The following is a 12,345-nucleotide window of genomic DNA, read 5'->3' on the forward strand; positions in this document are numbered from 1 at the left end:
TTCCTACAGCTTAGTTCTGACACTTATATTAGGAAACACAAGGCAACGATAAGCTAAAACTTCACGGTTCACACATTCAATGAAGCAAAGGGCATCCTTGACTTCGATTCGCCGCTGTGGGGCACTTCGCCAATGGACAATGGTCTTGCTGGGACACCCCACCTCGGACCGGTTTTCCTGAGATTGAACCGCGAATACAAGAACACTCCCATGAAAGCAACTCCAGCATCCATGGCTCCAGATAAATATAAGTGTGCCTAGCCCACCAACGCTTGTGCCTTCTGAAGAGATAATAGTTAAGAAGATTCCAACTGCTCCCCACCTCAGATAGTGCACAGCTCTAGCTGGTGGCATGTTACCTGTGCCTCCAAAGATTATGGAAGTTAATCGCTTGACCATTTTTTCTCGGAATTTTCGCGAAAGTACCAGACAGGAACTGGGCTAGAAGTCCAATCAGAAGAACCAATTCATCTCAGGTACACTCCTTGGTTTGTGAACATTTTTCCAGGCCAACAATACCCCATATGATTGAAGCACTGTAGAAAACATCATCACCAGACATTTCCACGGACTCGAAGCTGGAAGAACATTTGTATCACATATGTGATCAACCTTTACGAAAGCCACCAAGCTGTGGCAAAGTAGACAGTTGAGAAACTATTGTTCCGGTTAGCTGAAATGGAAATTCAGAAGAAATTAGTAATGAATCAATAAGTATAAAAATAGTGAACACAAAAGAGTTGAAATTTGTCAATTACCTGACACATGAACATGGATCTTGGAGGGATTTTCATGTAGTGGCCTAATTTGAAGTCTCAAGAAAACTAAGGGCTTGAGACACTGATATAGCCATATGTCTTGAAAGTAACATTTGCAAGAGGCCTCCCAGGATACATGTATCCAATAATCACTCTCGTTATCACATTCAGCCCTGGTTGCTGCACATCAACAAATTTTAGGGCTTAGCGATGAAAGAACACAAAATCTATATTATTTAATTAAAATTCTCAATGCAACGTCTCTATCTTAACATCGTAACCTAAACTTCTAGAGCGAGAAGTCAAATTATACCTGGTTTGTAGTGGCTTGAATTATCCCAATAGGTAAGGTAAAAAACAGTGCAATGGCACAAGCTAGTAGAAGTCCCCCACCATGGAATTGAAGTTGGCTCAAAACCTTCACAGGCAAATATGGAAAGAGCCACTGTTAAAATCAAAATGATGTGGAACCACCATTGGGAACTGCTGCATAGTTCTTCTTCAAATTCTTGTGTGGACATCGTTAACTTATCGCGTACTGCACCCGTTGTCATTTTCCACATTCGCCAAATGTCCCTGCTCATTTTTAATTACAAACAAATTAATATGAAAATCAGAACATTGTTAGTTAAGATTTCTTGTCTCAAGAAAAGCATGTTAGAGAACTACGATCCATCAAAGAGAGCAACATGTGAAATGGTAGCGGTCAAAGTTGCAAAGCGATGCCATACATAAGGCAAAAAGGGAATAGTGATAGTTTGCTATAACATATGTGAGGAAGTAGATCAATATCAAGGTTTTGGGTTGAGGATTCGAGAATATTGTAAGTTGACCAAATGATCAAAAGTATTGGAAGAGAAGATCGGAAACTCTTTTGCTTCAAAGCGTTCATCCAGTATGAAATAACTATTACATAGAACCAAGGCAAATCCAACCAACACATTTATTATGGCAAACAAGGGTGTGCCAGAGGACTTCCCAGGAAGCCAGCAACAGTAGACCAGTCGAGCCCAAGAGCCGATGCCTGGCCATTGAGGCCAGCACCGACGATTAGCTGTGATTGAATCCTTCCAAATCCAACACACAAATGAGAGAGCTGAAAGGGAAGGAAAATGTATCCTGGAAAGACAAATAAGCAAAGCTTGATGCAAAAACCAAGAAAAGAATTGTACCTGCTAAGTCCCCCTTTTGGTCTCTTATCTTTGTCATGTAACGCCCGGCAGGTTTTTTCATAGTTTCAATGAAAGAAAACAATGCTTTGCAATTTACAATTCAATGTATATTGAAGTGAGATGAGTACCTGAATAGAGAGACTTGGACCAGGTTCGCTGGCCACCACATGTAGGGAATCACAGGGTATTTTCTGAATAAACCAGCCCAGCCATATCCAAGCAACTGCATTTCATATAAAAATAGAAGAACAAATTGCATGTTATCTTTAGAAAACAGACATATATAGATGACATGACATCCGTCCCACCATGTTTTTTGTGCAGAATGCAAGGTATCAGATGTACCTGAGTAGTCTGTGCAAGCAACAAGCGGCAACTGGATGCAGATTTTTGTGGTAGAACGCCTTGACAATGGTGATGATATGGACAGCATAAACTCCACCGGATCCACAGCTAGCAAATATAGTGATCAATACATGTTCTTTCAAGGTGAATGGCCCCGGATTCAAAGAAAACGACCATGGTGTGAGCGGGATTCGAAAGGCGTTTTCGGGAGAGTGCAGCCATCAGTTTTCCTACGGGGAGCACAATAATTTGCTGAAACTGAACCAATATCAACTGGTTTTGGCGGACCCGAAAAATCGGTTCAAGAAGGCAAGAATGCAACATGATGCTATCCCAAACCCACGTTCTAAAAGTTAAAACTGGCTCTGTGTCATCAGTTATTGAACTGTCACCGAACTTCCTCTCGGGTTTCATCAAATTCTTCATCTTCTGCTTGACAAATAACAAAATTCAGAATAACTTAACAAGAATCAAGCAAATGGATCATTTCAGAGAGAAAGAGAGATGAATTATCAATATATACCATTTAACTTGATCTCAGTTTCGTGTTTCTCCACAGAAAAAACTTGAGGGACAACCCATCTTCCTCAGTAGCGTGCCATCTCTCTCCAAGCAAACTTGCAAAATGTAACAACTGCTACAAAAAACACAATTTCTTTTCTTTGAAATTTATATTACAATATCCACACTAAATGAAAAACCATTGAAAAGATGGATTGTTGGCGCATCAATTCCATAAATTAATTAACAAGTTCGACTTCCTCTAGTGATGTATCCAACTTGCTAAACAATTTGCAATTACACATTTGTTTTTGTTACAAGACTTGACTAAGCTTTGGTGAACAGTCCACTAATCTTTGCATGTATTTTTGACTTCCTCTAGTGATGTATCCAACTTGCTAGACAATTTGCAATCACAAAGTTGTTTTTTAAGAAGACTTTGACTAAGCTTTAGTGAACAGTCCACTAATCTTTGCATGTAATTTTTTTGTGGTCTGCTGTATAAATTGAGACTTTGGGTTAGTTTCTACTACTTTGGTTGTAAATGTCATAGTGCAGATTTTTTGGTACTTAATTAAAGTGTTTTGAAAAAACTTCAGAAAACTTTGAGAGAAAACACTGTTTTCCTATTGAATTTCAGATTACAGTATTTTTTTTATATACAATCAAACAATGCAGCAGTTGGCATCCTCGTCAAATTTAGTCAACAACACAAATTACTTGAAAGAAACACAAATCAATAAGTTTCTAGCCGTCGATTCTAACCCCGAATGATGAACCCTAACGTCTTAAAGAAAGGACACCCTTCCTATTGATCTGAAATTGTGAAACATTTCATTTCAATTGTATATTTGAAATGCTCTCGTTCTACTTAAGTGACTAACGGAATATTAGAGAAATTGCGTTTCCGTCTTCTTGTAATGGAAAGTTAACGATACTCCTTTTCCAATTGTAAGGCTTCTTCAAACTTCTGCATTTCTTCATTTCTTTCTTCTGCAAAATTAATCTTTTCCTCTTAATTTGATTCCCCGCAATATTTATTTTATGAATAAAAACATGGTGGATAAACTCCAATGACGATTTTTTATTTGTATAATATTCAAGTTAATTAATCCATCTCTTGTAAATTTATCATTTCAAATACCATATTCATATGTGTGTTCTAAGTAACATATTATAGTACTAGAGAAATTTATCAAAATTTAATTGGAAATTGCTTACCGAATGATTTTAATTAAAATAGAAAATAGAAAATTTAAGGTACATATAAACAACTACATATTTTGATCACAAAATTGTCAAAAGAAATAGTCTATAATAAATAATAGGAGGAAGTTATCCAATGAGGAATTATATAGAGGACTACAAAAAAACTCCAAGAACATAATTATTAAATCATGGTAAAACTAATATAAAAGATGCCTATGTCAATGAAGTCGCATCTTCATGGTCATTAACTAGTGAAGTTGTAGAAAAAATCCAATCTCTCAACTTGCATGAGGTTTGACACTTTTAAGTTATCATCCCACCTAAAAACTTAAACTTGTAAGCGAGGGTTCAACATATATTAAGACCAATAGGCCCCCTCCCATCACTAGTTTTTTTTTTTTTTTTTAATCCAGTTTGTAAGTGAGGATTCGAACGGTGACTTTTGGCTCTGATACCATGTTAAATTGTCACTTAACTGAAAGCTTAAGCTTTTATCTCTTCAATTTAATAGGATCTAAGTTGTATCAATTAAAATTATATTTATCTCTTCATTTAGAGTCTAAATTAGTATACAACTTTTATGAAAGCAAATCCAAACTTTTATTCGTAAAAATATGTAGTGGTTTCTCTTTTTATATTTGTCATATGATACATAATTTTTCACAAATCCAGAGTATATTTAATGTAGCTAGCTTATTATTCTGTTCTTAGATCACATCATATCAATATATTTCCACTTTATTTGATTCATTTTGTGTAAATAAATGATTTATCAATCACTGTTTACAATTAAAAATAACTATTGTAACTATTAAAAATTAAATTTTGTGTAAAAATCATTTATCAATCATAGTTTACCATTAAAAATTATTAAATATTAAATTTTATGTAAATAAATCATTTATCAATTATAGTTTAATACAACCATATAACACGATTTGACCTCTTAGTGATCTACCATCTCAAAGTAACCAAAATCTATTTTCTTTTGGAAGTTTTATTACAATTTCCACACTTATTGATACAATGTAAATGAAAGAAACAATGGAGAATTGTTGGCTCATCAATTTTAAAAATCAATTAACCTACTTGACCTCCTTTTATTACAATTTCCACACTTATTTTCTTTTGGAAGTTTTATTATATTTTCCACACTTGTTTTATTAGAGACTTTGAATAAGCTTCAGCAAATAGCCCAACTTTTGCACGTGATATTTTGGTCAATAATGTTCTTGTTGTATTATCTAAAAAGTTTATCAAACATAAATAAAAAATTTCCACACTTGTTTTTATTAGGAGACTTTGAATAAGCTTCAGCAAATAGTCCAACTCTTGCATGTGATTTTTTGTTCAATAATGTTCTTGTAGTATTATCAAAATGTTGTCAAAACTCTAACTATAAAATTTCCACACTTGTTTTTATTAGAGACTTTGAATAAGCTTCAGCAATAGTCCAACTTTTGCATGTGATTTTTTGTTCAATAATGTTCTTTGAGTTTATCTAAAAATGTTATCAAAACTCTAACTATAATCGATCATGTTGATCTAGATAAAGCAAAGTTTTGGTACAAATTCTTCTCTTTATTTTTGAAACCAGTATAAAGTATCCAGATAGCCACAGAGAAGTCTGTGAAAATATGTACATACTAGACATTTAGAGTGTTTTGGCTAGCCCAGCAATCCTCAAAGGATTGCCATTGCCTTTGGAGAGAAAGAGAAATGGAAATGGCAAGTCGTCACAATGTTGAAGACACTTCTGTTCCTCATACTAAGTATTCTCAAACTCATAGAACTGACATCATTGTCAGAGGTATTATTCTTCTCTCTCTCTTTATTTACTTGGTGTTTGTTCTGTATAGATATATTTTATAAAGGATAATATGTACCACAAACTATTACTAAAATGTTTCTTGGTATATATTCATGGCACCCTGCATAGGTACGAGAACCCATTTTTCTCTTTATATCATATGTGTTTATTATATATAGATAGATTTTTCGAAGAGTAAGAGTTCTGTTTTATTTTCCACTGCAAAGTTTATGTTTTTTCATCATATATTTATTTCGTGTTGTGGATTATAAAAAATATAGAAAAATCTGATACCATACGTTTTCATTTTGTAAAAAATTCAGTTGCATTTCCTTATTTGCAAATTATGTTATATGTATTTGTGAGAAACAAAAAAGAGTGCTTATAAATGTTTTAGATAGAAGAGTTTTATAATGTTTTAATTCATAAATAGATTTCATAATTTTCTCACATTTCAGTCAATCGAGTCTCATGAGTACACCTGGAGCCTATGGGATATAGGGAGGGTTAGGACAGGTTGTGTCAGTAAGACTCATTATGTTTAGGTTCTCTGTGTCCTTTGACAACACCAACTGTCTTCGGAGTCTTGGATTCACGGTCGAGCAGTCTCTTGTTACTTGGTCTTAGGAAGTCTGTCCTGGCAGATTCTATAAAAGTTCATTATGTCCCTTTGACAAGTATCAAGGGCAACCATGGCTTAGGCTAACTCTGTCACGTTATAAATATTAAACTGGACATCGAATAAACTAATCTTGTTCGTATCATTAATTTAAAAAAAAAAAATCCAAAACAATCTTCAACTATCTATTATGTTTAATATATTTGGTTCAGGCTGGCTTATTTCATGTTGACATCATTAATTGGAAATAAAGAGAGATAATTAAGAGGAAGATTACCATAAAAGTCGATAATCTTCTCCGAGGACGGGTTTCTGGATTGAGGGGCACCGTCCTCATGTTCATGCCTTGCCATTTGTCTCTGTTTGGGGATCAACCAGAATGCCAGCCCCTCAAAATCATGACCTACAACAAATCGTATATATATGATTTTTGTAAATGCATTGGTGTTCCTGCTTTTTAGCCTATTGTTGATCATGCTTAAATCTATAAGCCAAACATGTCTATGTAAACATTAGTAAGATTTTGACATAAACTTGAGAAAAATATAATCTGTGACTTATAGGACTTGGGAAAACTAAAATAGTAAAAAACAACACACACACACACACACATACATATGTATGCTTTACCAAGAATGTCATAAACATAACAAGGAATCTAGTCTAGAAGGAACAATATTATAAAAGAAAAATTTTATAAAATTAAAAAAAAAATATATTAGTAATATTTTATTTGTAGAATTCTATTAAACACTTTTTTTTTTTTCTGGAGGTATGAGAATAATTCTCGACTGGGATGCTCAAGTAAATGGCCCTAGCCGAAGGAGCTTCCAGTGAGATTCAAACCCCTGATATTGCAGTTAAAGTTCTCCGACTGGGAGTCCAGTTACCAGCTAAATCATAGCTCATTGTTATTAAACACTTTTATTGTAGTTCTAGTTATCTTTGCATATTATGAAAATATATTTTTATTTATTTTAATAATACTACGTATCTCAAATAACATTGCTATTTTTGTTTAATAATAAAAAAAAACATTTTGTCCATAAATAATAAATTAACGATGAGAAGTTTTAAGAGAAATTCAAAGACTCAAAATTAGAATTTGTTTAAAGAATCTAGGCTATTTTTCTAGTGTAATTTGTAAAAAATTTGGAATCTAGGAAGGGCAATGACCCCTCCTCCCTCCGTCCATGGCGAATAGATAAGAATATTGTAAGATCAATCGTCTACTTATATAATGGAAAAACTTTGTAACCAAGGTGTCCGAGCCTACATACTCACACCTCAACTGATCCTCGGCAGAGATTAGTGCAACACCCCACTTAAATTGTGGATGCTCAAATGGAGAATCAAACCTAAGACCGTGTGTCTATCCGCACTATCCCCGATTAGTCCTAACCATCTGGGCTACCCACGATTGGGTGAAAAAAAAAAAAAAAATGAAAGACCAGTCTTCTTTGTTTTATCAATTTGTGTGAATTTTCATCTTGTTCTTGGAAATTTTTGCTAGTTGGAAAAACTTTAAATCCATCAGAAAACTATTTTAAGAAATGTTTAGAACTTAAAATTTCAAAAGTAGCATACATAATGTACAGAGAATTCCCAATCACACATAAGGCCTAATATTTCAAACCAACAGTTCCTACAGCTTAGTTCTGACACTTATTATTAGGAAACACAAGGCAACGATAAAGCTAAAACTTCACAGGTTCACACATTCAATGAAGCAAAGGGCATCCTTTGACTTCGATTCCTGCCGCTGTGGGGCACTTCGCCAATGGACAATGGTCATTGCTGGGAGCACCCCACCAATCTGGACCGGATTTTCCTGAAGATTGTACCGCGAAATACAAGAACACTCCCATGAAAGCAACTCCAGCATCCATGGCTCCAGATAAAATATAAGTGTGCCTAGCCCACCAACGCTTGTGCCTTCTGAAGAGATAATAGTTAAAGAAGATTCCAACTGCTCCCCAACTCAGATAGTGCACAGCTCTAGCTGGTGGCATGTATCCTGTGCCTCCAAAGATGATTGGAAAGTTAATCAGCTTGATCCATTTTTTCTCGGGGAATTTTCGCGAAAAGTACCAGACAGGAACTGGGGCTAGAAGTCCAATCAGAAAGAACCAATTCATCTCAGGGTACACTCCTTGGTTTGTGAACATTTTTCCAGGGCCAACAATACCCCATATGATTGAAGCACTGTAGAAAACATCATCACCAGGACATGTCCACGGACTCGAAGCTGGAAGAACAGTTGTATCACATATGTGATCAACCTTTACGAGAAGCCACCAAGCTGTGGCAAAGTAGACAGTTGAAGAAACTATTGTTCCGGTTAGCTGAAATGGAAAATTCAGAAGAAATTAGTAATGAATCAATAAGTATAAAAAATAGTGAACACAAAAGAGTTGAAATTTGTCGATTACCTGAACAATGAACATAGATCTTGGAGGGATTTTCATGTAGTGGCCTAATTTGAAGTCTCCAAGAAAACTAAGGGCTTGAGACATACTGATATAGCCATATGTCTTGAAAGTAACATTTGCAAGAGGCCTCCCAGGATACATGTATCCAATAATCAACTCTGTTATCACATTCAGCCCTGGTTGCTGCACATCAACAAATTTTACGGGCTTTAGCGATGAAAGAACACAAAATCTATATATATTTAATTGAAAATTCTCAGATGCAAACGTCCTCATCTTTAACATCGTAACCTAAACTTCTAGAGCGAGAAGTCAATTAATTATACCTGGTTTGTAGTGGCTTGAATTATCCCAATAGGTAAGGTAAAAAACAGTGCAATGGCACAAGCTAGTAGAAGTCCCCACCATGGAAGTTGAAGTTGTGCATCAAAACCTTCACAGGCAAATATGGAAAGAGCCACTGTTAAAATCAAAATGATGTGGAACCACCATTGAGGAACTGCTGCATAGTTCTTCTTCATAATTCTTGTGTGGACATCGTTAAACTTATCGCGTACTGCACCCGTTGTCATTTTCCACATTCGCCAAATGTCCCTGCTCATTTTTAATTATCAGAACAAATTAATATGAAAATCAGAGAACATTGTTAAGTTAAAAGATTTCTTGTCTCGAAAGAAAAGCATGATTAGAGAACTTACGATCCATCAAAGAGAGCAACATGTGAAATGGTAGCGGTCAAAGTTGCAAAGCTGATGCCATACATTAAGGCAAAAAAGGGAGATAGGTATAGTTTGCTATAACTATTGTAGGAAGATAGATCAATATCAAAGGTTTTTGGGTTGAGGATTCGAGAAATATTGTAAGTTTGACCAAGATGATCAAAAGTATTGGAAGAGAAGATCGGAAACCTCTTTGCTTCATAAGCGTTCATCCAGTATGAAATAGGAACTATTACATATAGAACCAAGGCAAATCCAACCAACACATTTATTATGGCAAACAAGGGTGTGGCCAGAGGACTTCCCAGGAAGCCAGCAACAGTAGACCAGTCGAGGCCAAAAGAGCCGATGCCTAGGCCATTGAGGCCAGCACCGAGCTGATTAGCTGTGATTGAATCCTTCCAAATCCAACACACAAATGAGAGAGCTGAAAGGGAAGGGAAAATGTATCCTGGAAAGACATAATAAGCAAAGCTTGATGAAAAAACCAAGAAAAAGAATTGTAACCTGCTAAGTCCCCCTTTTGGTCTCTTATCTTTGTCATGTAACGCCCGGCAGGTTTTTTCATAGTTTATCAATGAAAAGAAAACAATGCTTTGCAATTTACAATTCAATGTATATTGAAGTGAGATGAGTACCTGAATAGAGAGACTTGGACCAGGTTCGCTGGCCACCACATGTAGGGGGAATCAACAAGGTATTTTCTGAATAAACCAGCCCAGCCATATCCAAGCAACTGCATTTCATATAAAAAATAGAAGAACAAATTTGCATGTTATCTTTAGAAAACAGACATATATAGATGACATGAAACATCCGTCCCACCTAAGTTTTTTTGTGCAGAAATGCAAGTAGGTATCAAGATGTACCTGAGTAGTCTGTGCAAGCAACAAGGCGGCAACTGGATGCAGATTTTTGTGGTAGAAAGCCTTGACAATGGTGATGATATGGACAGCATAAACTCCACCGGATCCACAGCTAGCAAATATAGTGATCAATACATGTTCTTTCAAGGTGAATGGCCCCGGATTCAAAGAAAACGACCATGGTGTGAGCGGGATTCGAATAGGCGTTTTCGGGAGAGTTGCAGCCATCAGTTTTCCTACAGGGAGCACAACAATTTGTGCTGAAACTGAACCAATATTCAACTGGTTTTGGCGGAACCCGAAAAATCGGTTCAAGAAGGCAAGAATGCAGCATGATGCTATCCCCAGAACCCACGTTCTAAAAGTTAAAACTGGCTCTGTGGGATCATCAGTTATTGAAACTGTCAGCCGAACTTCCTCAATCGGGTTATCATCAAATTCTTCATCTTCTGCTTGAACAAATAACAAAATTCAGAATAAGTTAACAAGAATAAAAACAAATGGATCATTTCAGAGAGAAAGAGAGATGAATTAATCAATATATACCATTTAACTTGATCTCAGTTTCATGTTTCTCCACAGAAAAAACCTGAGGGACAACACCATCTTCCTCAGTAGCGCTAGCCATCTCTCTCCAAGACAAAGTTGCAAAATGTAACAACTGCTACAAACTTCAATCCAACATCGCAACTTTCAGGCCTGAAATAGAATGAGAATAGAGAAAAGGTTGATAAACCTTTAACCTTTTAATTAATTTTCTTTTTTCCTGGCATGACTCTGGGCCTACCGTAAAATTACCAAACTTGGCAAACCAAAATTGAGAAGAAAAGAAAAAATAGAATGTATCAATAAATACTATATATAGAATATTTTGAATCCACCAAACTGAAAAATCACAGTGGATACATGAGCTAGCTGGTAAAACTGTTGAAACTTACAAGTGATTTTTGGGTTTATTTTGTTAAGATTCTGAAACTGGCACTACTTTGCTACGTATATACTGTGCACAGGCTGGATAAATTTCTATTCTTATTGCAGTTTATCTCAGAGAAGGAATCATGAAAATTAGCCAGCTTGCATTACAAAAAAAACTATTAATTAAGATTCATTAATGCAATAAATGAAAATAGATTCAAAATATTAACCATACATCCAAAGTTTGTATGATCATCCAATCATATAATGCATGTCACCGCGAGTGAGATACACTTACCCTATTCTGATTTGAAATAATCCATTGCAATAAGAATTACAATTTGTAAGCAGTTATCTCAATAAGGAAAAAAAGAATGTCCAAGAGAGAAACAGCTAGAATCTGAATACATCCCTGATTGCATCCAAATACAAATTGAAAATTAAGAATTTTAGTTGCATGAAAGTCTCTCAAACTGTTTAAGTTTTTCAAGAAGATTTATGAATCTGATCCATCGGGATTTTTATCTTTTATTCACCAAACATTTAACCTGTAGGGCATGTTAAAGCAAGTTAAAATAACCTATTAAAGAATAATGTGAACACTCTCATGATCTTTCTTTATTGACCAAGTAATTTTCATGGAGATGAATATGGAAAGAGGGTCAAACTCAATTTCCTGAAGTGATTAAGCTCATTTGAGATGTTTTAATCTCTTATGGAATCTATAATGCCTAGATCGTGGCATGCAATTAAGGCACGTCAGAAAGACCGCCAAAAAGTGCTCAAATTATCAATGTGGGAATGAGTTTAAAAAATTAATTACAAAGCACAATAAATAATTTTCTCTTTCAATATTATTTGTAGATTACGTATTTTACATAATTTACTTATTATAGTTGAATAATAAATATTTAGAGGGGTAAATATATATCTTCGGAATCATGAAAATTTATTAATTAATTGATATATTATTTAATCGTATAAATTAATAAATTATTA

At 35.0% G+C, this 12,345-nt stretch overlaps 1 protein-coding gene and 1 pseudogene across 1 annotated transcript; both read right to left on the reverse strand.

The window, feature by feature from the left end:
- Positions 1-68: 68 nt before the first annotated feature.
- On the reverse strand, positions 69-2,701 carry LOC116122288 (annotated as a pseudogene).
- A 5,434-nt stretch (positions 2,702-8,135) lies between these two features.
- Positions 8,136-11,059, reverse strand: LOC116122289 (oligopeptide transporter 5-like). Its single transcript, XM_031408156.1, has 7 exons — positions 10,978-11,059; positions 10,435-10,880; positions 10,210-10,301; positions 9,545-10,123; positions 9,173-9,440; positions 8,847-9,029; positions 8,136-8,759 (listed from the first exon to the last, which is right to left on the reverse strand). Exons 1-7 carry the CDS (start codon positions 11,057-11,059, stop codon positions 8,136-8,138), a joined length of 2,274 nt encoding a protein of 757 aa, XP_031264016.1.
- Positions 11,060-12,345: the final 1,286 nt, after the last annotated feature.

This window comes from Pistacia vera, unplaced genomic scaffold (assembly GCF_008641045.1).
Source record: "Pistacia vera cultivar Batoury unplaced genomic scaffold, PisVer_v2 Contig133, whole genome shotgun sequence".
NCBI lineage: Eukaryota > Viridiplantae > Streptophyta > Magnoliopsida > Sapindales > Anacardiaceae > Pistacia > Pistacia vera.